Here is a 23652-nt window from a genome sequence, read left to right as displayed (position 1 = left end):
AAATATCTCAAAAGACCTCTGCCTCACATGCATGGCCATTATTTAAGACAGTGTAAATAATACAGGATGCTGCAGTGGTACAGAAACCTCAGTGTAGGTCTTTTAAAGCAAGTTTCTAGGCCTTGTGGCTGAATAGATGTATTTGGGAAAGCCAGGTGAGACGGTGGAGTGGGGGGCTTAATAATATTGATGGTGCCACCACTAACTAGTTGCTGCGTGGCTGGTACTCTTTCCATTCCAACAGAAAAAATTGCCTCCTCCACAAGCACATGACCGAGACCACCACATATATATGCCAAAGAATGTATCTCCAATAGCACTGTTTTCAGAAGAAATAGTAGAAACAAGAACATCATTACATGACAATTAAATGCTCACCCTTCCAGCTGATCCTCTCCGTTGATATAGCGCAGATTCTTCAAAAATGAGAGGGAGACGAGTGCGTGGGAATGCCGGATCTTCACATAGCCAGTCACTGTTTCTATCAAGCCCATCAAGTTCTCCAGTTCCGAGGCAATGTTGCCTGAAAGAAGAATTGAAGAAAAACGGCTAGTTTCAGAAGCTTCCTTTTGCTCATTGTCCCAATCAGAATACTACTGACTGCCTTCTCTGATTAAATACAGACTCCTTGTTCAGCAGTCCAACCTTTATGATTTACCTACGAACACAAGGCAAATGGAACGCAAAACAAGATACCGCTACAATTTTACACCGTCAGTTTCTGGCCAGTACGGATGGCCTTCCCTTCATTATGAATGCACCCTGCTAGTGCCAGCGTCAGATTCTGAGCTTTCAACAGCCAATGCTTTGGCAAGAGTTTCTGATGCAGTTGTAAATTTAAACATAAAGGAAGCCACAGCTCCTGTTAGGCTCCAGGACAGACGTAAATTTTACCATACTAATGCTAACAGAAAACATCCCGCTGAGAAGCTCTGGCCCCGGAACCTCAAGCTATGCAGGGTCTTCTCTAAAATGCAAGGTCCGTAAACTCAATTTAGGATTAGACAAATTAAGGGAGGATACAACTCTCAACAGCCAATAGCCACAATGGCTATTGTTCTACTTCCGCTGTCAGACACTGCATGCCTCTGAATACCAGTTGTTGGGAACAGCAAGTGTGGAGAATTGCTGTTGCACTCAGGTCCTGCTTGTGGGCTTCTCACAGGCATCTGGTTGGCCACTGTGAGAACAGGATGCTGGACTAGATGGACCACTGGCCTGATCCAGTAAGGCTCTTCTCAAACACAGGACATAGTGGTCAATGCCCATCACTGATTTGTTCAGAAGCTTTAGTTATCCAGAGGTTTGCTACTCTTGGAGGTTGGCTCTCATGGTCTTCATTAATTTGTCTAATCTGTGTTTAATGGCCTCTAAGCTTATGACCATCATCCCATTCTGTAGTGGTGGACTCTTTTAAGTTAGTTACGCATGGTGAGAAGTAAAACTTCCTTTGGAAGTAGGTCCAGGACTGCCAGAACAGCTTAGCTTCATTGGGTAATTTGGAATAGTAGGATTTCCACTGTCTCAACCCTTCTGATAAAGCCCCAACAGACTCACAACAGACTCCTTGTGCTAAGAAAGCTTCACCTAGATAACTCTCCAAAGGAGTGTTTGGATTTCCAAATAAATTAGTGTCACCCTCACACACACACCCCAAAAATCTCTGAGAAATGAAAGATTTCAGCGGTGCCAGAGCATACTCCAGGTTTTGTTTCCTTGGAATAAAGTTCACTGGAGACTGTGCTCTCTTTGTGAGATATGGTTTTATTTACACATACAGTACATACAAGCAGAACGAAAGATGATTCAGGTCATTAATGTGCCAATACAGTGGTACCTCTGGATGCGAACGGGATCCGTTCCGGAGCCCCATTCGCATCCTGAAGCGAACGCAACCCGCATTTGCGGGTTGCGATTCGCCACTTCCGCGCATGCGCGTGATGTCATATGCATGCGGCGAAACCCGGAAGTAATGTGTTCTGTTACTTCCGGGTCACTGCGGAGCGCAACCTGAAAATACTCAACTTGAAGCTACTTCAACCCAAGGTATGACTGTAGCATTTGTTTCCTCATTAGGTTTTTAGGCCCCTGAAAGCCATAGCTGTGGATGCTGTGTCTGCCCACCTCCAGGCCCACATCAGACTAGCCCAGGTTTATTGTTCTCCTACACATACCAGGGATACCACCTCCAGCCAGGGCAAGAGGCAGGGCAAGGCCTGCCTTCTGGATACATCTCCAGCACAGTAGTTTCTATGGCAACTAGTTGCCTGTACTCTTTAGTCATGCAAAGAGATATCCTACAGCTATTAATTTAACGAAGAGACTGGTTGGACCGCTTTAGTAGCCTCTCTTTCTACAGAATTCCATCATACAGGCATAAAACCATAGGCCTGGACTCAAAGCTGACATCCAGACTAGCCCTCCTTATTCCTGTACCATTAGGATAAGGAGCATAGTAGGTCCATGTTTATAACAGGAGGCTGAATGGAGTACAGATTCTCTACAGCACATTTTAAGAAAGCTGCTTATCACTTCCTTGAGCGCAAGGTTTAGGTTTCCCACAAGTTTTGCTTTAGGGAAATAAATAGAGGGAAAGAATTATGGTATTTCTGGGGCTGTATCATGACTCAGGCCAAAAGGAATGTCACCCCCCTCCCCCCCAAAATTATAGCTTTTAACTGCCTCTCTTATCTTGGACATTTTGTTCTTGCAGACCCAGTTAAGACAAACGATGAGCTAACTTAACAGTCAACATGAGGCAGTATTAAAGTTCTGTTTCGAAAGGTGTGAAAATGCTATCAGAGGGAAGCAAAGTTGTAATCAGTGGAGGCTGGATCCCATTGGGGCTGGTAGGGCAGGAGGCAGAGAGCCAAGCAGTAGGTGGAGCCAGAGCCAATGATGGTCAGCATCAACCAATTCTTGTTTTCTCCCCACACCCCTCCCTACTGAGTTCTACAAGGGCAACCCTGAGACTAAGGTCAACCCTTGAACTGGTAGTGGCAATTAAAAAGACAGGCAGGCCACAGTATCATAGAATTGTAGAGTTGGACTGAGAGCACAATGAGTTTAGTGGGACAATACCCTAGTCACCCTCAGTGAACTGTCTCCACTAGCCACAAAACAGTTCCTTGCTGAACTCAGGCTACATCCAAACCATATATTTAAAATCACTCATGGCTCCCCCAAAGAATTATGGGATGTGCCATTTGCTAAGGGTGCTGAGAATTGTTAGGATCAGAACCGCGACGGAGTGAGCTCCCGTTCCTCGGTCCCTGCTCCTGCCAACCTAGCAGTTTGAAAGCACGTCAAAGTGCAAGTAGATCAATAGGTACCACTCCGGCGGGAAGGTAAACGGCGTTTCCATGCGCTGCTCTGGTTCACCAAAAGTGGCTTAGTCATGCTGGCCACATGACCCGGAAGCTGTACGCCGGCTCCCTCAGCCAATAAAGCGAGATGAGCGCCGCAACCCCAGAGTCGGTCACGACTGGACCTAATGGTCAGGGGTTCCTTTACCTTTATTCCCCTCCCAGAACTACAGTTCCCAGAGTGGTTTAACAACCAATCGTTCTTCTCAGGGAACTCTGGGAAGTGTAGTTCTGTGAGGAAAGCTGCAGTCTTCTAACAATTCTCAGCAGCTTTAACAAACTGCAGCTCCCATCATTCTTTGAGAGAATCCACCACTTTATAGTGGTATCGTGGTGCCTTTAAATATCTAGCAGAAGTGTGGCTCAATGCAACAGACAAAATTATAGTGTTCCTCTCTGGATTCTTCCTTTCTTGTTTATAATAAAGACAAAGCACACATTTCAAGAAAGAGAAGAAGAGTAACACTTTTTAAAGTTTAGCATTGGTTGGAATCTTCCCAGAGTATGATTCACTACCCCGACGAATCGTTAACTAAGCACTTGTATTCTGTTAAGACATGTACTTGGTGAGGCCAGCTCATGGCACCAGGGAGGGCAGGAATGGAAGCTTCGGCGCCAGTATTTAAAGAGGGCATCATGTACACTGCAGGAAAAACTTTGCCAGTGGGCAAATACCTTAATCCACAGACGTGCCACCCAACGTCTCTACGAAAGGAGGTGCCAACATTAAAATGCACCCTTACTTTTCAAAAAAACTTAAAAAGAAACAAGGGGGGAAAAAGAAACACCACAAGCTTCTAAACAGCAGCAGCTCTTTGTTCCCATATTTGATTTGAAGACATAGGACACATTTAAACCCCACATTCAAAGTACTATGATACTGCTTTTAAACAGTCATGGCTCCCCCCCCCAAGAATTCTGGGAGCTATAGTTTGTTAAGGGTGCTGAGAGTTGGTAGGAGATTCTTATTCCCCTCCCAGTTATGCAATTCCCAGTGTGGTTTAGCAATCTATCCAATTTTCACAGAGAGCTCTGGGAATTGCAGCTCTGGGATGAGAATCGGTTCTAGGCTTGCCATACGTCCAGAAAATTCCAGACATACCATGAAATTTGATGCCTAAAATGATGTCCGGGGGGGGGGGGATTGAATTTTAAGAGATGTCCGGAATTTCCCATACATATGGCAACGTGGGGTTTATTTCTGGTCGTCCCCCCCCCCCCCCCTGAGCAATGGAAAGAATATCTCCTGTTACGTGGGAGACCCAAAGCACGCTTGCGCCCCATGCCTTCCCACGTGCAACAGCCCTAACTGAGGAGGAGAGGAGCATGGAAGACGGTGGAAAGAGGGCAAGAGCAGCCCTGAGCACCCACCAGCCGTCCAGAGAGGAAAATAAAGACAACTCAGTTATCCTGTCCCTGCCTTCCTCCTCTCTCAAGAGCCGCTGCATTACCTTCTCAAAGCTGCAGCAGCTTCGAGGGAGACAATCACTCCCCTTTCCAGGATGCAGAGCAGGAGGCGAGGAGCCCGGCTAAAAGGGAACAGGGCGCCTGTGGCTACTTGCTCAGGAGCTACTTGCTCAGTCCCACCCTCCCAAAGCGGGGGGTGGGGGCGGGACCTCAAAAGGGAATCTCCATTTCTTTTCTCCCTGGTGGAAGAAGAAGAAGAGGAGGAGGAAGAAGCAGCAGCACTTGAAGACACTGGGGGTGGGGGTGGGGGTTTGGGAGGAGGCTGTGCCACTGCCCCCTTTCCCCTGTGGGGAAAAGGAAGGAAGGAAGGAAGGAAGGAAAAAGAAAGAAAGAAAGAAAGAAAGAAAGAAAGAAAGAAAGAAAGAAAGAAAGAGTTGAAGTTGGAAAATGTGTCCTTTCTTTCTTTCAAAAGAAAGGGGGTGTCAGGAATTTTACTTTTTGAAATATGGCCAGCCTAAACTATTATAAAACCCTTAACAAACTACAGCTCCCAGAATCCTTTGGAGGAAGCTACAGCTGTTTAAAGTGGTATCATGGTGCTTTAAATATATGGTTGTGAATGTGGCCCTTTCTCAGTATCCCCTCCTTCAAGGTCATACTGTGAATTCATTTCCCTTATCTAAGAAGAGGCAGTAATTGTCTGAACAATTGTGGAACAAAAGAGCTCCTCTCCACACTCTGTATATTCTATTCCAGCCTTCCCCAATCTGGTGCCCTCTGGATTTGAACTAAAATTTCCATTGTCAGAAACCACTGAGTTCTAATGGTGGCTGGGATGTATGGGATTTGTAGGCACCTATAGAGTAGTTTGGTGAAGGCCATTCTACCCTGATCAAACTAATACAAAATTCAACTGTAAGAAGTATGTGGATTTAGCCTATTGGCATACATACGTATTTTTGTGTGTGTGTGTGTGTGTGTGTGCGCGCGCGTGTGTGTAAGCTTCCCATTCACATTTTATTCTGTTCCAGCAATCAAACTTCCAAATACTTATATTCATGGTGGGAAGCCAAATAAACTGAGAGGTGGACCAGGAAAGATAAGCACAATGTAGTTTTTCATCATCATCATCATCAAATTTACTGCACTGGCCTAGACAATTTTAAAAATAAACGAAAATAAGCAAGCTTTGAATATATAAGCAACACATTAAAAGTTAAAATACAATACGATTCATGAGATTACCAAACCATTCTACCACTCATGAGAGCTAGAAACTTTGTTACAAGCTGAAAAGTTGCCCATAAGCAATCTTGCAGATTTCGGGCTCCCAATAACAATCCAAATGGAAATGCTAAATATTCTCCCTGGCCATTTGGCTAAGGCGCTCCAGGCAAGTGGAATCTTCTCATTTTCCTTACTGATGTAATGGAGGAAGGCGGGAAGTCCCTGTAATTATTAGAGAAACTCTGCTGGTGAGGCAGGAGGTGTTGTAACGCAGAGATGAAAGGGGGAAGTCCATGCCAATGGAGAGGGCAGGAGACTCAACTTGCCTGCGGTTTGCCGACTGTTTGAAGGCAGAGGATGGTTCCTCTCCTCCCTCCCTCCCTATACCTGCTTTAGCAAGTAGCTCTCCCAAATGGCCTGCATTCTACCAAGCAAGCATTATTCCATTTCTTTTAAAGGACTACTTTATCATCCTTCAGCATAGCTTGTTGCTTTTCATAATAATAATAATAATAATAATAATAATAATAATAATAATAATAATAATTTATTATTTATACCCCGCCCATCTGGCTGGGTTTCCCCAGCCACTCTGGGCGGCTTCCAAAAGAATATTAAAATACTGTGATACATCAAACATTAAAAGCTTCCCTAAACAGTGCTGCCTTCAGATGTCTTCTAAAAGTCTGGTAGTTGTTGTTCTCTTTGACATCTGGTGGGAGGGCGTTCCACAGGGAGGGCGCCACTTATAAACAAGACAAAATAAAAACAAACCATTAAAAAGGGAAAACTTTTTTTTTTTAAAAGAAGCTTGCATTATTTGTAAGGTATCCAAAATGGAGACCTTTCTCAAACAATTGTAGTGTTTTTTCAGCCAGAGCTCACAGGAGCTCAGTTCCGACACCTCTCAGGTAGGCGCCACTGCCATTCTAAGAGAGCAAGGGAGAAGCTTGTGTTGAGTTCCTGCACCTACATTTTCTAGAAAAATAGGAGTGATGGTGATTAAACACGCACACACAAATAAACATGTGCAAGCAAGCAAGTGAACAGAAACTGTTTCTTACTTCCACGGCGGATGTTGATAACGAGGCTCCCTTTGATTTCTGTGCATCCTTGTAACAACTCTGCTGACGTGACAGAGTCAATGGTTATCGTCTTTTCAAAGGAGCACACCTTGGGGCAGGGTCCTTCGCAAGGGCTGCAAAACATGCTGTCAGGAGAGAAGGGCAACAAATAATCAGCAAAAACCTGCCATTTTTCAATCAATAGGTTTTTTTAACTGAACTTCCCCAAGAAGGAAAAACAAAACAATAGTCAAACAACACAAGATAAACCATAATAAATCAAAACAACTATGTTCTGTGTGCACATTTAATGAGGGAGGAGAGAGGAAGGGGAGGAGGAAGTGGTGGAACATTCAAATATATGGCAAGAAGTCCATATATTTGAAATCTTTCAATCTTTCTCCTCTTTATAGAGGGTCACCTTCTCGTAAGCCGCCAGTTTTTAGTCATGAAGGTAATATAGCTATCATGGCTATAAGATGCACTTTTCCAGTCACTGCCTGTAAGTCCTGGAAGAACTGCTCCCTGCCTTGCAGGCCTTTCCCCACCTGGCCTGGAAGGGTGGGGCCCTGACTGACTCCAGCTACAGAAGCTGAGGCTGCTGAACAGAATCTTGGGCTGAGGCATTGTTTAGGAGGCAGCACTGCAGGGTGGTGGGTGTGTTGTTGCTGTTAATTTTTTCTAACTTTTATTTCAGATCTTATGGTTTATGTGGAAATTGTCCAATCTGGTTGTGTACTTGAAGTTTTGTTTATTGTTTCTGACTACTATTGCTACATTTGGGATTATGTAATGTTTTATATGTTGTAAGCCACCTTGAGCATGGTCTGAACTTTGGAAAAGCAGCATACCAATTTATTTATTTATTAAATTTGTATACCGCCCTATACCTGCAGGTTATAACATAGAAACACAGAATACATAATCAAAAATAAAAACAACCCAATGATTGATTGATCCTCACACTTATTTCATGCACTCTCAGTACATGGCCCTGTTGGTACATGCCAGAAACCATTAAAAGTAAACACACCAATAATTACCACCCCTTCCCTTGCAGCTATTAGTGCTAATCATGGGAAGGCAAGTGGTGAAGGCAGGAGGGGACACTACAAATTTCATTGGCTTTCAATTCACCACTTCCCATCTTCTCCATTACCACACAGAGGCTCAGATAAAGAGGCTTATGCTTTTTATGAGTGTTTTTAATCACCTGAAAACTCAAGTAGTCAGAGGCAGCAAGGAAAAAACTTTTCCCAGTAAACACTGGATTTCTAAATTAGGGGCAAAGATCAGTACTTTGCACCTGTATATAAACTAGGAACTCTTTGGGGGGCCACAGGAAGGTTTGTTTGGATAAATTAACATTAAAAAACATGAGAAGTCAGATGTCAACAGGAAATGAAATTGCTGAACAAATAAAGGCAAACACTCCACAGAACTTCTTTTTTAAAAAAAGTTCAAGAGGAAGGGTTGTCTTTATTTATATAACCATCCTCTCAGGAGAATGCCAAAGTTTTATTTGTCTTGCACCCAACAAAGTAAGATTCTGGGCCCACTTCTGACCCATTAAGTTAGTCTGTCTCTTTTTGCTGCAACAGACTAACATGGTCATCCCTCCGAAATTTGTCACCCAAGCTCTTTGGCCAAAGGTTTAAAAACGAAACACATGCTACAGTGCTAAAGGGATTTAGGGGCAAGTTCACACAGATTTTCATTACTCATTGACTGCAATGCAGAGGAAGTAGTCTGCACACAATAAGTTGATCTGCAGTGGAAGAATACCTGTCCATGGATTGTTCAACTTGCCTCATGGGCACAACACACTTAAAGCACTACTATATTGCTTTTAACAGTCATAGATTCCTCCAAAGAATCCTGGGAGTTGTAGTGTTTTTAAGGGTGCTGATAGTTGTTAGGAGTCCCCTCCCCTTCTCCTCCTCAGAGAGCTGAAGTTCGTTAAGGTGGTTTAACAGTCAAACCCTCTTTCCCAGGGAAATAACAAAAGACCCTCATCTTACTCCAACCCTGTTATGTTCCTGCAATAAAAAAGTTTGGTTTCTGTGCACACACCTGCCCATCAACGAGGGCTGACACAGCCATCTCAGGTGGCAGAATTCAAGTGGTGTCTCCAGGCCCACCTCCACTGCCCAAGTGGCTGCAGTGGCTCCCAGAGAGATCTCGCGAGAATCCTGCAAAATCACAGAGACCTCCAGAGGTCTGTGACAAAAATATGTCATGTGACCTCGTCAGAACCCAGAAGCAGTAGCCACGCAACCCCAGTAAGCGAGGCTTCAAGAGGGGTGGCAAGGGGTGTGGGTGTGCAGTGCAAGCACAGGGTGGCACCTTTCTGTTTCGCCTCAGGCAGCTAAACGGGATGGGCCACCCCTGGTCCGCACATAAATAGTTGGTAAAGGTAAAGGGACTCCTGACCATTAGGTCCAGTCGCGAACGACTCTGGGGTTGCGGCGCTCATCTCGCTTTACTGGCCGAGGGAGCCGGTGTACAGCTTCCGGGTCATGTGGCCAGCATGACTAAACCGCGTCTGGCGAACCAGAGCAGCGCACGGAAACGCCGTTTACCTTCCTGCCGGAGAGGTACCTATTTATCTACTTGCACTTTGACATGCTTTCGAACTGCTAGGTTGGCAGGAGAAGGGACCGAGCAACAGGAGCGCACCCCGTTGCGGGGATTCAAACCGCTGACCTTCTGATCCTAACAATTCTCAGCACACTTAGCAAATGACACTTCTAGTCCTAGGCTCTGTGGTTTAACCCACAGCGCCACCCACGTCCCATAGTTGGTACATTGGTCAAAAAGACACACTTCCATAATAAAAGAGGTACTGCATTGTTAATGAAATATTAGAAAATGGGACAGATGCTCTACTGCAATATCCTCCATATCTGAATAGCCTTTCTCCAACTCTGTTTCCCAAAGAGTACAGCAACTTGCAATGTCTGTGTGTGTTACCTTTGAGTATCATTGCGCACAAATCCAGGAGGACAGTCGGACACACACGCATCGTCATGAATCACAAAGCTATCATATTCGAAGTGTTCCAAGGCCACTTTGGAGCAGGCCTCCTTCGTGATGCAGCGCCAGCCCTCAAACTTGTACGTGTTGAGCGGGCAGGTGGCGACGCAGGTCCCATCGTGGTAGTAGTTGCGACAAGCCACACATGCCGAGTTGTTGTTTGGGGCCGTACAGCTTCCCAAGCATTCCGGGTGGCAACATTCATTTTGGTCAGTACAAGCATGTTTGCCACATGAGCTGGGACACACTGTAAGGAGGAAAAAGAGCAAAGCAGCATAAATAAGGGGCACATTATAAGGCATAAATGCAACCCAAACAATGGGACAGCACAGGGTGGGGAGTCTCAGGCCCAGGAGCTGAATGCAGTCCTCTGGGGCTCTCTAACTGTCCCCCCAGCTTTCCCCAGTCCACCCCCAACCCCATGAGACAAGTTTCACACCTAGAGTAATTTTTGCCTGGCTTGAATTCTGATAATGCCTCTTGCTTATCTGGATGAGGGCTAGAGAGCAGTGTGTGAGTGCAGAAGCTAGTCTACTGTACAAAGGTAAAAGAAATTACATCTATGACCATAACCTTGGGCCCTGCCCACCACTGGTACATGGCTCGTGGAAGGCTGCCCAGAAGGAAATGCAGCCCTCAGGCGGCAAAGGGTTCCCCACCACTGGCGAAGCACAACCCCCAAATTATCAGTTTAAATTCTGCATTATCAGACGTATTTATTGATTGATTCATAGTCCATTCTTCTACTGCTAGAGACAGAATGGCTAGACAATTTTTTTAAAAAAGTATTGCAAGACATGCGTACAACAGCAAATACTTTAAAAGAGTTTTAAAACAAAGTTTTATAGTTCAATGCTTGTGGTCTCTTCCAATTCTATGATTCTATGACAGAGCATCTGCTTTGCATGCAGAAGGCCCCAGTCCTCTCTCTGAAACCCTAGTGACCCTCTACCAGCCCACATAGACAGGGCTGAGGTAGATGGACCAACAGTCTGATGTGGTGTTAAGGCAGCTCCCTGTGTCCCCATGTCCTTTTGGCTAGACTTGTCGAGGAAAGAACCTAGGAACCTTCGGCTTGCAAAGCAGGAGTCTGAACGCTGCGCTACAGTTCCTACCCTTTCACTTGCCTCACAGAAGTTACACAGCCTATCAACATTCCTTTGCTGACATTTCCCCGCTCAAGCAGTTCAGAGTTGTTAGCGAACACTGCATGACATCACAGCAGCCTTAGCCACAAGCGGCTGCGAGTTTTCTTATTTTTGTCTTCAGCTAAAGATAGTAAATGACCATTCGAAGTATTACTTTGAACGAGTAGTTTAAATAAGTCAACCGGTGTTAACCTGACATCATAAAGGCTCTCTGCTTGGATGCCAGATTTGCTAGCCTGCAGTGGGCTGCGCCTCAGCTCAGTGTACGTAAATATTAGAAGTCTCCAAGGCTATTAAGGGATTTCATTAGCAGCTCCAGACAGCGCGTCTTGCAAGCAGATGGATTGCTGCTCCCCACGAGTGCCAAAACGTAAGATTTAGTATGGTAACAAGATTTCCCGTTTACACAAGGATATCAAGCAAAGCCGCAGACACATGCATGTATACCATGCCTTTAGAGCTCAGCTTGTGGTACCTAAAATATTATGTACCTTGATGCACACTTATTTAGGGTGATTTACAAATAAAAACAAAAAGCTACAACACTGCATGGGTCATCCACACCAACTACACCAAACTAATCTGGCATCAATGAGCTGAATAGCACAGTTACACAAGGTTCTCCTGCATCGCTCTTGTTTCAGAAAGCATAAAAAGCTACAATACAACCAGAACAGGCTGTTTCTAACACAAGCTGAGTTTATACCGAGCCCCTCTGGTTTCCTGGCCTCGATTTTTGTCCTTTTATCATTTTAAGTACATGAGAGAGTCCTTACTAGATCAGACCAAAAGCCCCACCTAGCACAGCATCCTGCTTTCCACAATGGCGAACCAGATCTTTGTGGAAAGACTACAAGCAGGACACGAGCAATCTCCTGCAACTTTCCCCAGCATTTCAGAGAGTGAACATTTCCAGCACCTCCCAGGGAATGAACCTGGGACCGTCTGCACACAGCTCTTCAGCGGAACTGAAGCCCATTTGTGTTAACTTTAGACCACCAGTCTTCGTCTTCACACTCTCTCCGAAAATATGCTTTTTAACGTGTGCCTTGAAATATTTATTTTATTGTGAAGCCATTCTGTCTCTAGTTAGAAGGCTCAAGTAACAGGTGATTTGAAAGTCCCCCTAATAGGAATAAGATCCAGACTCTGCAACTTTGGAACATCACAAGGCTATTATATGGTAAAGCATGGGAAAGTACCTGCAAACCGACAGAGCAGAAAAATCAGGGAACTGAGCTTGATTAATTGCCAGTGGTGATAATTATCAAGCGGAGTCAGTTAACAGCTTATGTAAAAAAGACAATTTAATACTTCAGGGTGTTGGAATGGGCTACTCGTGTTATAAAAAAAATAGTTCAGAGAAAGGATAGCTAGGAATGGAAAATGCAAAAGGAAAAAAACGTTATTTTGAAATGTATGTGTATTGGTTAGTGTTTGGACTAGGATGTAAGAGACCAAGGTTCAGCTGGCCATGGAGCTCGCTGGGTGACCTAAGGTTAGTCATTGCCTCTCAATCTAACCTGCCTCAGAGGATTGTTGTGGAGATTAAATGGAGGGGGGGGGAGGTCCATGTACAGCGCCTTGAGGAATACTTGGCTATAAATGCATTATAAATAAACAAACAAACAAACAAATAAATAAATAAATAAATGGGATGCTTTTCCTCTTTTATTGTTGTATATAGTTTTGCTTTGTTTATAAAGAGAGTCCTCTCTGCCTTGAGACTCTGAGGAGAGAAGACAATAGAAGGGTAAACATACAAATGAAGCAATTTCTCAGATTCCTAAAAAAAGGAAATTACTTAAAAGAAAAAAGGGGGGCAGTTTCAGTATTAGGGGGACCATACTACTGCCTTTTGAACACAAGACCGTGTCGTGGGAAGACCTCTCCGTAAATTATTTGTTGAAGCATAACAGAGCAAATACACCAAGTTTTCTGGAATGCCTCAAAAGGTCGCCATGACTTCACCAAGGCTGAAACGGAACAATCAGGTGAATAAACAGTCAGTTGGAGGGAATGAAGAAACGTAGCCAGCAGCGTAAGACGCCTGGCAAGCGAAGGCCACAGCCTCCGCCAAGATTGGCAGGGCGCCAGTCGCACGCGGGCAGACACAGAGTTGCCAAGTGTGGTGGTTTTTTTCTTTTTAGTTTTTAAAAGAAATATTCTTCCCTTTCTTGTAAAATGATAGTCAAGTCTTCCCTTTGCTCTCGCCAAGCCCTATCCTTCCCACAAACCCCAAAATTAAAACAAATCCCCATCCAATTGAGAACTTCAACAAAACTTTTGTCTCAAGAAGGGAATTCAGAAGGTGACGAGCACTTGTATATGACTATGCATTTGTATAGGAGCTGTGTATATGAACATGCCTGATTTCGCTCACAAAAAGTGCAATAGTAGCTCGTATTCAATCCTGGAAGAGGCTTTTAAAATGTGTTTTCTAACTACCTGCTTGACATCATCCTACAGAAATTTCCCTTCAGAACATATTTTTGTATTCATTCAGTGCCTTTTAAATATCTTAAGTCAGAGGTTATCAACATGGCACCTATGGGTGCCAGGATGGCCAATAGTACCACCTATAGTGCCCAGTCGAAGGTCTGTTAAATATCCCTTCAAAAATCCACAATATACGAGAGGCTATCTGCTCTTCCTACACAATTCCTGTTTGTACTGAATGGGCCTCTCCTACACTGAACACACACAACCCTTAAATATGCCCACATTTAACTGGATGCCAGGATTGGATGCCTACCCTCTTCTGAACAAAGGATAGATGGAAAGAGCGTCCCCATCCCACCATTCATGGGATAGCTGACTGAGGGGCAGGAATTCCCACACCACTTTCTGGCCTTGTTACTTTTTCTGCTCTTTTAGATGTGGTATTGATTATGCTACGTCTTCAGGGCAGCCATTTTGTGCTATGGCATGCCCTCCCCCCTCAAGACAGCCATTTTGACTGGCATCCACGGCACCGTCTCAAAATTCCCAATGTGGGGATGGAGGAGGAAATTCCAAATGTTCCTATTAGCTCAAAAAGGTTGGCGACCCGTCTTAATTGCTTGATGTACACGACCTTAGGAATGTGTATAACCACCCTGCAAGACAGAACAGCAAGTGGTAAAATGGCAGGCATTTTGGGGTAATGCACACAGGGTTAGACTGCACGCCATAAAACAATTCTGCTCTAAGGCTATTGATTTGTGGCTTAGCCCGATTTTGAACCAGTGTCTGTCTGGACCAAGCCCAATGACTCTTGTCCTACATTGGCTCGCTAGGAAAAAGAGGAATGCAGGGTGGGGGTGTAGAGTGAAGGGGTATGAAGAAAACTGGGACATCTCTCTCTTCCTTTCCCTCTCTCACATGCCCACACCCATTTCTGATGATTCATGGACCTAGCTGAAATGCAAATCGAGCTTGTGAAATTATACATATTCATTCAGTTGCAAGTAGCAGCATGTCCCAACGTGGAGCAAAGCAATAGCCATTGCTTTCTTGAGGAGTTTTCCAAGATCCTCCTCTAGTTCTAAACAAGAGTCACACATCAAACATACAAAGTTACTATCATACCACCCTGAGAACTACATTTCCCAGAGCGGTTTAACAATCAATCCCTCTTCACAAGAGAATTGTGGGAAGCGTAGTTCTGTGAGGGAAATGGCGTCTCCTACTAAATCTCAGTACTCTTAACAGACTACATTTCCCAAAATTCTTTTGGGGATGCCATGACAGTTTGAAGTGGTACCATAGGGCTTTAAATGAATGCCCTGAATGTGGCCTAACTTTGCATACTCCCCGTCGTCCTCCTGCCTCACTGGGTAAATCCTCTTCTTCACCGGAGCAGCTTAATAAAGAAAGAGAGGGGGTGGGTGGGATAAAAGACATGACATTCCTGTGAGGAGGAACTCACAGGAGGAAAGTGTCATAACACCAAACATGAGAACACTGAATGGCTTCCTTTTGCTTCCTGATAATTAAACCACAATTAGAAGATTTCTTGAAGAAGGTGGTGGTCAGGGGAGAACAGGGTGGGGAAGGAGTAATCGCCTGCTAGGTCCTTATTTATAGCTTTTTATTCTCACTGTCATGGGTGCTAAGAACTGCAAGCAATTATCTGCTCTTGCTTTAAACTCCAGAGTTTGCACACAACTGCTTGCACTTGCAAAGAGCATAGAAAGATTCTGCTGAACCTGAGAGAGTCCCAACAGCAAACTCAGGGCATGCTGTCTACCATCCAAGAATTACATTTGACCCAAATTCATTTCAGGAACCACCATATGTTCCCTGTTTACATCCTACCAGAGCCACTCTTATCCAACGGAGGCTTCCAAGATATTCTGAGGATCTTCCCACATAGCAGTTCCTCCCTCCTGTTACCACTTACATTTCCAGAATTAACAACATCTGGTTGGGGGAGTTACATTTGAGACTTTTACTAATACATACAGACCCTAATCGAATTAAGCTTTACAAAACTTGCCAATTAATTGCCTTGCTTTCAATTGGTTGACTGGGGTGACTGGTTGAAATACCAACCTACTGAGGATTTAACAAGAACAATAAAAATATTAATATTAAAACGAAATCTGAAAAAAAGAAAAAGAACAATGAAGTACCGAACGTCTTAGAACTGGACATCAGCAAGCAGTTCACTAGCCTGGAGGAGCATTGCATCAGTAACATTACCGTAATTCAAAAATATAACACTATCATTAAATGGAACCCAAAGTTCCTGGAGACAAAGTATTTCAGAATGTCACAAGGCTTTATTTTATAAAGCTTAAAATAATCAAGAACCTAACCTAAAGCAACACTTCAAATATTTTTTTTTTGGGGGGGGGGGAATAATAAAGTCACTATAGATAACTGCACTGACAAATTCCTTACAGAGTTAAGAAATCTCATACTGATCAAGTAAGTCACAGTCTTGGATATATTGCTAAATACAGTATTATTGGGGTGTTTGTTTGTTTTTTTTTTTTAAAAAAAGTTACCAAATTTCAACTTTTGTTGGGGCAAGTGACAGATCCTTGGATGAAGTAGGAGGTGACATTCCAAATGTTTCTGTATTTTGAATATTTGAAAGTTGTTTTTTATATTTTCAGCTGTTTTATATAGCTCTTTGTATTGTAAATTGCTTCCGGATGTCTTGTGGGAAGTGAGCTTAAGTGAAATAACAATTCCCATCATCCCTTGCCATTGGCCATACTTGCTGGGACTGATGAGAGTTGTAGTCCAGCAACATCTAGACGGCCAAAGGTTTGCCACACCCAAGCTATGCTAACTCTCAAGTCAGCCACATGGCTGGAGCCTACAGCTATGCTGTCGCCCACCCAAAACATTTAAGCAGCAGGCCACGTGGCAAATGATTCTCAAAAGCAGACCCCTAGCTATGAGCAGACTTCTCCCCAACTAAGGAAAAGATACTGGGCCCTTTCCTTATGGGACTGAGCTAAGGAGACTGAAGGCCTCTAAGGACCGCCGGGGTTAAAAACTTGAAATGTGCGACAGAAAAATTATTCCACCAGGTGGAACGTTTAACATTGCTTTGAGACTGACATATCATTTGGTGTTTACCAGAAGAGATTGGGAAGGGAAAAGGACAGTGTGTGTATGTGTGTGAGAGAAAGCAAAGAAAGCACGCTCTTGTACAGAACATATATTTTATCAATATTTTATAATCTCCGTCAATCTGTGTTTCTTGTGGCGATGTTCTAAAAAAAGGAAGGAGATCCTCATATGAATTAAAAAACCCCACCAACTATAAAAACTTGATGAGTTGCTTTAAATGCAAAGCTGTTTCAATATTCCTTATAAGTTTATTAAACTCTCAACTGTCCGGCCATGACTAATGAAAGTGGAATTGAGACGGTATTCTATATTTATCGCTCCACTGCTTGTTTGTGCCGAGGGCCCCATTTTTACACTTTGTTGCTGTGTGCAGAGCTATGCGAGGTATTGTGGGCTCCCAAACTTTGCTGATTTCCTAACAAGGCAGGTTTGTGTCCCAGGGAGACACAAACCCGGGGCTGTTTTTGTTTTTTTGCAAAAGAGAAGCCTTAACTGAGGCAGCGTCTCCAAACTCAAACACACAAAGTGGGTTTTGGCAGTACATCTCAGACCTGGTACCAGAGACCATTTATGTGTAAATTACATGCCTCATATACAGCTCCACATCAAAATGCCTGAAAGATAATTCCTTTTCTACTTTTTGTTTCTCTCTATAGTTCTGTTAATTTAAAATGGTTTGGGCTGAAAGTGTACAATTTGGGGTAGGAGACGTTTTTAAATCTTCTGTACTGTGTCAAGCTGTAAGTCATGAGGGAATCTCTAGCCCTCCAGGGCCACATTCACTATACATCTGAAGTACTATAAAGTCGCTTTAAATAGTTATGGATTCCCCCCAAAGAATTCAGGAACTGTAGTTTGTTAAGGCTGTTGAGAACTATTGGGAGATCCTTACTCCCCTTCACCGAGTTATAGTACTCTTAAACTACAGCTCCCAGAATTCTTTGGGGGAAAGCCATTACCGTTTAAAGTGGTACCATAGCGCTTTAATTTTTTTGATGTGAACTACAACTCTCATAATCATTGGCCATGCTGACCAGGGCTGGTGGGAGTTGTAGTTCATCAACTTCTGGCGGGGCCAAAAGTTTTCAATCCCTGCTACTGCTTATCAACATATAATACTGATAGAAGTACTAAAACATATTGCCCAACTATATTCAATACAACATTATTGAATAGGTGAGAAATGCAACCAAGAAGATGCATTTGGCCACCAGGAGCTTCTAATTCAGCCTTCCCCCAATCTGATAACCTCAATGTGGATTGGAATACAACTCCAAACACCCCCAGCTTCTAACTCAGCCTTCCATGCTGCATGGGGCTAATTATTTGTCTTTCTGGCCCATTTCAGCCTCACAGACTTGGGGCACGGGTAGCAGAGTGTGGAACAATGCATATGACTTCTACAAAGGACTATATTCCAACCACACAAAAGGCAGAGGTTTCCACACACAGGTGTCACTCCTAGGCAAGCAAAGGGCAAGTGTGGGCAACCTGTTGGCCATCCAGATGTTGCTAAATGACAATACCATTAACAGGCCATTGGCCATGTTTGCTGGCATTGATGGGAGCTGTAGATCAGCAACATCTGGAGGACTGCAAGTTGGGATAAGACAGAATCAGGGTTCAAGGGCATTTTCCAGTAATGCAAAAGCACTCCTGTAGGGCAGGGAGCAGGGCTAGTGAGGGGGACAGGCCAGGGCACCTCCCTATTCCTGATCTAGGCCAACACTGACTGGCAGCAGCTTACCAGGGTCTCAGGCAATGAGGGAGCAGGAGAGGCAGACCTTTCCCATTACGTGCTTCATGAAATGGAGAGGTTGGAACATTCTGCATGCAAAACAACTGCTCTAGTCACCAATAAACGGCAGTGCATTCCTGAAACAGTTTTACCACCTCATTTGCAATTAAGCTGCCATGGTGTCCAAGTCCACACTTGATCCCCTTACCCAAATCCTAGAATGCTTCCTTCTTCAAAACACAGACGGCCCCACATACATGCAGCTCTGGACCAAGCCGCAAGCCCCTCCCCAAAAAACCCCAAGTTCAAGTGAACTCATCTGCGAGTTTTGAAAAGAAAGGAAAGCTTCCAGAGCAAGTTCTGGCAAGCGATGCCAACCTCAGAACATGTTTTGCAAACAATTAGGAACCCCTGAAACAAAACAAAAAGAGCCATAGGCTGAAGTCATTACGGGGATAATTAGCAATAGAGTCATACCAGTCCTATTTTGCTTGTAAATTCAGCTCCCATTATAAAAGAAAGAGCTGAAAAACAGCCATCCCACCCTCTCTTTCATCCCTGGATTAAGGCAACTGTTCCCAAGTAGAGATGAATATTGCAGATACCCATGTGTGAGGGCTGGGTAGCAATCAAGCAGCAGCAGCACCCCTTATGCAAGCGAGACTATGCTGGAGGCTCCAAAAGAGGTAATTCATTAGATGTAAAAACATGGACTGTTCCCTTGCTGGGTTTAAAAAAACCCACAAAAAACATATGTCAGGGTATAATGTAATGATTAGTGATGGGGACGTAGGCAGAGATATAGGGTTGCATCAAATGTTAGTCATACTCCACAGGAGACCTACTGCAATTCATGGATGACTAAGGCCACATTCACATCATACATTTAAAGCACTATGATACCACTTTAAACAACCATGGCATCTCCCACAGAATTATGGGAACTGTAGTTTGATAAGGTTGCTGATAGTTGCTAGGTAACTCCTGTTCCCTTCCCAAGCTACAATTCCTAGAATTTCCCGGGAAGGAGGTTTGCCTGTTAAACCACTCTGGAAATTGTAGCCTCTGAAAGGAACAGGGGCCTCCCCACAATTTTCAGCACCTTTAACAAACTACTACTCCCAGAATTATTGGGGGTGGGGGAGATATAGTTCTGACTGTTTAAAATGTAGTTACAGTATAGCACTTTAAATGTACAGTATAAATGTGACTTAATGTGGGTTGGTTAATTTTAATAGGTCCACTCCAAAAAACCATTTAGCTGGACACAAGCCACCAAATTCAAGGAAAGCATTTTTATAGATGAGTTAAGAGGGTTGAACTAAAAAAAAAAAAAAACCCTCCTGCCAAAAGCTTTTCAAACTGTAAATGTTCAAAAATAATGAAACTTTAAACTTAATGCTCTAAATGGCAGCCCACTGATCCAAAACAGTCTAATGCAGGAGTTGTGAACCTTTGGCTTTCCAGATTTTGCTGAACCATTATCTTTGGCATTGGGCCATGCTGACTGGGGGCCGGTGGACATGGGATTTGTAGGCACACTTGGTTGGTGAAATCCATCCATACCTCTTTGCCCTCTCTCAATATTCGTGGAAGGCTGTAGCTCGATGATGGGGCATCTGCTTTTGTTTAGAAACTCAACTATAACAAACTGTTTCAAGCCAAACTGAATTTTCTTCATTTGCATCATTAACTGTGCTTATGCAAATATGTTCGCCCCGACTGTACATAACAACATACAGGTAGTGTTACAAGTGGTACTGTGACTTGCATTATTTGAGCAAGAATTGAAAAGAAAACCAGAAGCCCTTGAAATATGAAGAATGCCTTCTTCCCCAATATTCTAGAATCTAGACAGACAACTTACCAAAAGGGGGGTGGGGGAGAGAGGCACAAACTGGGGCTGGTGATTTAAAACCTGCATTTAAAGACCAAAAAAACACTAGCATGCAAATCTTCGCAATAAAACACACCAGGGAAAGAAACAGCCATATAACTAATTGGAAGAAGTTGGGGAAAGAGACCTGGTTAATCTACTAATCAATCAGTCTCGTAATATGTACATATAAGCATCATCCTAATGGCTGAAAGGGAAGAGATAAAAGACGCAGGTCCCTTCATATTCTTTTACGCTGAAGCCCTGGACAGGCCACATGACATGGTTGTTTATGAGTCTGGAGCAGAGTCACATGATACGCTGCCAACACCTCCTCCTCCTGCCTCCTCCTGCCTTACACAAGGCTTTACAGCTTTGCCAACACAAACAGCAATGACCTGCTTATAAGGAGGCGGGTAGGAAATCTCGGGGCAGTGATGCTGTCTCAACACATCAACCAGGATGCATTGCAGGGAACTTCCACTGCAATCCAAGGACAATGAAATTCAGAGAATTGGAAGCTTTTCATGCACAGCTCAACTCTCCCACAAATGTGCATCATGTCTATCCATTTCAACAAAACTTTGAATCTTAGATTCAGTCACACTTCTAAAGCGGGGGGGGGGGGGGGAGAGAGAGAGAGAGAGAGAGAGAGAGAGAGAGAGAGAGAGAGAAAGAAAGAAAGAAAGAAAGAAAGAAAGAAAGAAGATGCATAAATACGTTTGCACTATATTTAAAGGTTGCATTATTTTTTAGGAAAGCATTTTCAAAAAATGTGTTAGTGGGATATATCATAGCTGTTTCCGTTCATTATCACACAAGACTCACATACAAATCCACGGCATAAATCCATCAACTGACATGTACTGTGCCTATTTTCAAAGATACAACAGTAACTGGGTCAAGGAATGTTCTTTAATCTGTTTGCATATAGCAGGGTAGCAAAAGGAGAAAGGAAGTAATTTTGCCTATTGCTGATTATGACAGGAGGACTCGTGAGGTGGGAGAGAACAACTTCTGCCATGAGGCAAAGGTAGTCAACATGATGGCATCCAAATGTTGTTGTACTACAACTCCCATCATCCCTGACCATCAGCCAAGTTTACTATGGCTGATGGGTTATGTAGGGAGGGGGGAGAGAATGTGCTTTAATATTAAACAGATTTCCATTCTAGATGTGAGAACTAGCATAGTACAGTAGGTGATAAGTACCCAGTTCAAATCTCTACTCTGCATGAACACACTGCCATCTACAAGGGTGGACTTGGCCAATTGACATACATTTGCAAATCCTCCCCTTGATTTGGTGATCCACAACTTTTCCTCCAGATAAATGAAGAAGGATGTGGCGACTGCAATACTGATATACACCCACCCACAATGCCATTGGGAAGGTATGGAGACACACACACAAACTATTGCTGGAACCGCTACATTTGTTTTCAACTGGACACACTGCAGGTCAATGCAGAATTAATCTGCAACGTGCTTTCATTTTTGGAATCAAACTAGTTTCTCAATATGTGTTTTTCAGGGGCAAAATATACGCAGTAGATCTACATTGTGTGTACACTACAAACTGTAAACTGCCATGTAATCTTCGGGTGAAGGGCAGCATAGAAATTTTATATATAACCAAGTACTTCATGCCAATTGATTCTAGAAAAACATGTATGTACGTGGCCAGTGTCTACCCCTGAATAACTAGATAAAGAATGTGGAACGCTTGAACATCTGAAAGCTACAGGCAAAGGTAGCAGCATTATTATTTTGTCATCATATAAAACTATTCTTGAGATGTGCCTTCCATCTCTTCAATGCTATAGAGAAAACATGAACAATTTCTAACTATTCATTTGAAGTGATGGCCTGCTTTTCTTCAATTTGTGTGCCCTGGAAGCCTTACTGGGATGAGTAAAAATAATTAAATGCCAAGTTAAATGCAGGGTTTTCAGTCTCTATGTTCTTTCATCACTTTTTTTTATTTAAAAAACCAAACACCAAAGAATCCCAGCCACTCAGAGATAAATCGTGTATAGAAAGGAAATCCTTCTGGATTTTTTTAAAGATGCCTCCATAATCCATTCAACACATATTGTACTACAGATTCCAGAAAGGTTGTTTTCCAGCCAACATTTGTTTCATATTCATAAAAATCGTCAATGACAGGGAACAGAAGACAGAGGCAGGCCCATTAAAGCAGCCTGGAACACAGAGAAATACTACAGTCTCTCTCCCACACCTCCTATTGCTGCATGTGGTTATCAGACTTGCCTTCTTACTTAATCTGCCGGATTTTCTTTGCCTCGTTTATTGTCAACATTGCTCCTAAAACGTCTAGACGGAACAAAAAGTTCCATTAGCTTGCTTTTGCCACGCACATCCCTACGTCTGGTCAAAGCCAAACCCTGCGAGGGTAGGGTGGGGTGGGGTGGGGAGGGGAGGGGAGGGAAAGAGGAAAGTATAACTTAAATGAAGATAAGCAAGGGCTTTTGAAAAGCTGGGGGGGGGGTAAAGTGGCTTTGCATTTTATTTTAATTGTCTTGTGATTTTTATATCTTGGCAATGTGCTCACCCAAGCAAATTAATTCACCCTATTTATTATTACAGAGCATTATTATTTATTATTATCACTGCACTCAGAGAGCTGCAGATTATCAGTAACGCCTGCAATGGACCTGTATGGTAAGCCAGACCAGCAACATCCCTACATTTCGTATGGGGAAAAGACCAAGAAGAGTGGCTTGCTGAAAAACACTTACAGCCTAGACTCTCAAATCACCAACTCTAACGGGTTGGGTGAGAAGCTATAGGATCCCCACTCCTGCACCATTAATGTACGAATGACTGACCATGTCTTTTACAATCCCTTATAAATATATCCATGTAAAAGCAGACAAGCAGACACACACACACACACACACACACACACACACATCTGTCTGGTCATTTCATACATTATACCAGGGTAAACCCAAGTTTGCCACTGCCAAATCTATTCAACCATGAGTCATGGCCAAATCATGTTTTGCAAAACTGGGTGGGCAACATTCACACCTGAGACTTAGGTACTGAACCAAGACTTTTCATGCTGAAGCCTAGGAACAAAGTATCTCCTTTTATCTGTCCCCTCCACTCAAACGTCATGTTTTTACGAACATACACAAGAAATCAGTGGCAATGCCTCACTCTACTCCTGGGGAGGCTGTAGTGATTTTCA

The 23652-nt window shown here is 43.5% G+C and overlaps 1 protein-coding gene across 2 annotated transcripts in view; it reads right to left on the bottom strand.

Annotated features, from left to right (window-relative positions):
- Positions 1 to 23652, bottom strand: part of IGF1R (insulin like growth factor 1 receptor) — a 182957-nt gene that overhangs the window by 47555 nt on the left and 111750 nt on the right. For both annotated transcript variants that reach the window (XM_083411841.1, XM_083411840.1), the window contains exons 3-5: positions 10037 to 10346; positions 7064 to 7209; positions 379 to 523 (exon numbers count right to left, since the gene is read on the bottom strand). In XM_083411841.1, the coding sequence (XP_083267967.1) occupies positions 379 to 523; positions 7064 to 7209; positions 10037 to 10346 (601 nt within the window). The remainder of the gene's footprint in view (positions 1 to 378; positions 524 to 7063; positions 7210 to 10036; positions 10347 to 23652) is intronic.

The sequence above is a fragment of the Podarcis tiliguerta genome, assembly GCF_965153285.1.
Source record: "Podarcis tiliguerta genome assembly, chromosome: 14".
Classification (NCBI taxonomy): Eukaryota; Metazoa; Chordata; class Lepidosauria; order Squamata; family Lacertidae; genus Podarcis; species Podarcis tiliguerta.
The sequence above is the reverse complement of the archived record's forward strand: the minus strand, read 5'-3'. Positions and strand labels throughout refer to the sequence as shown.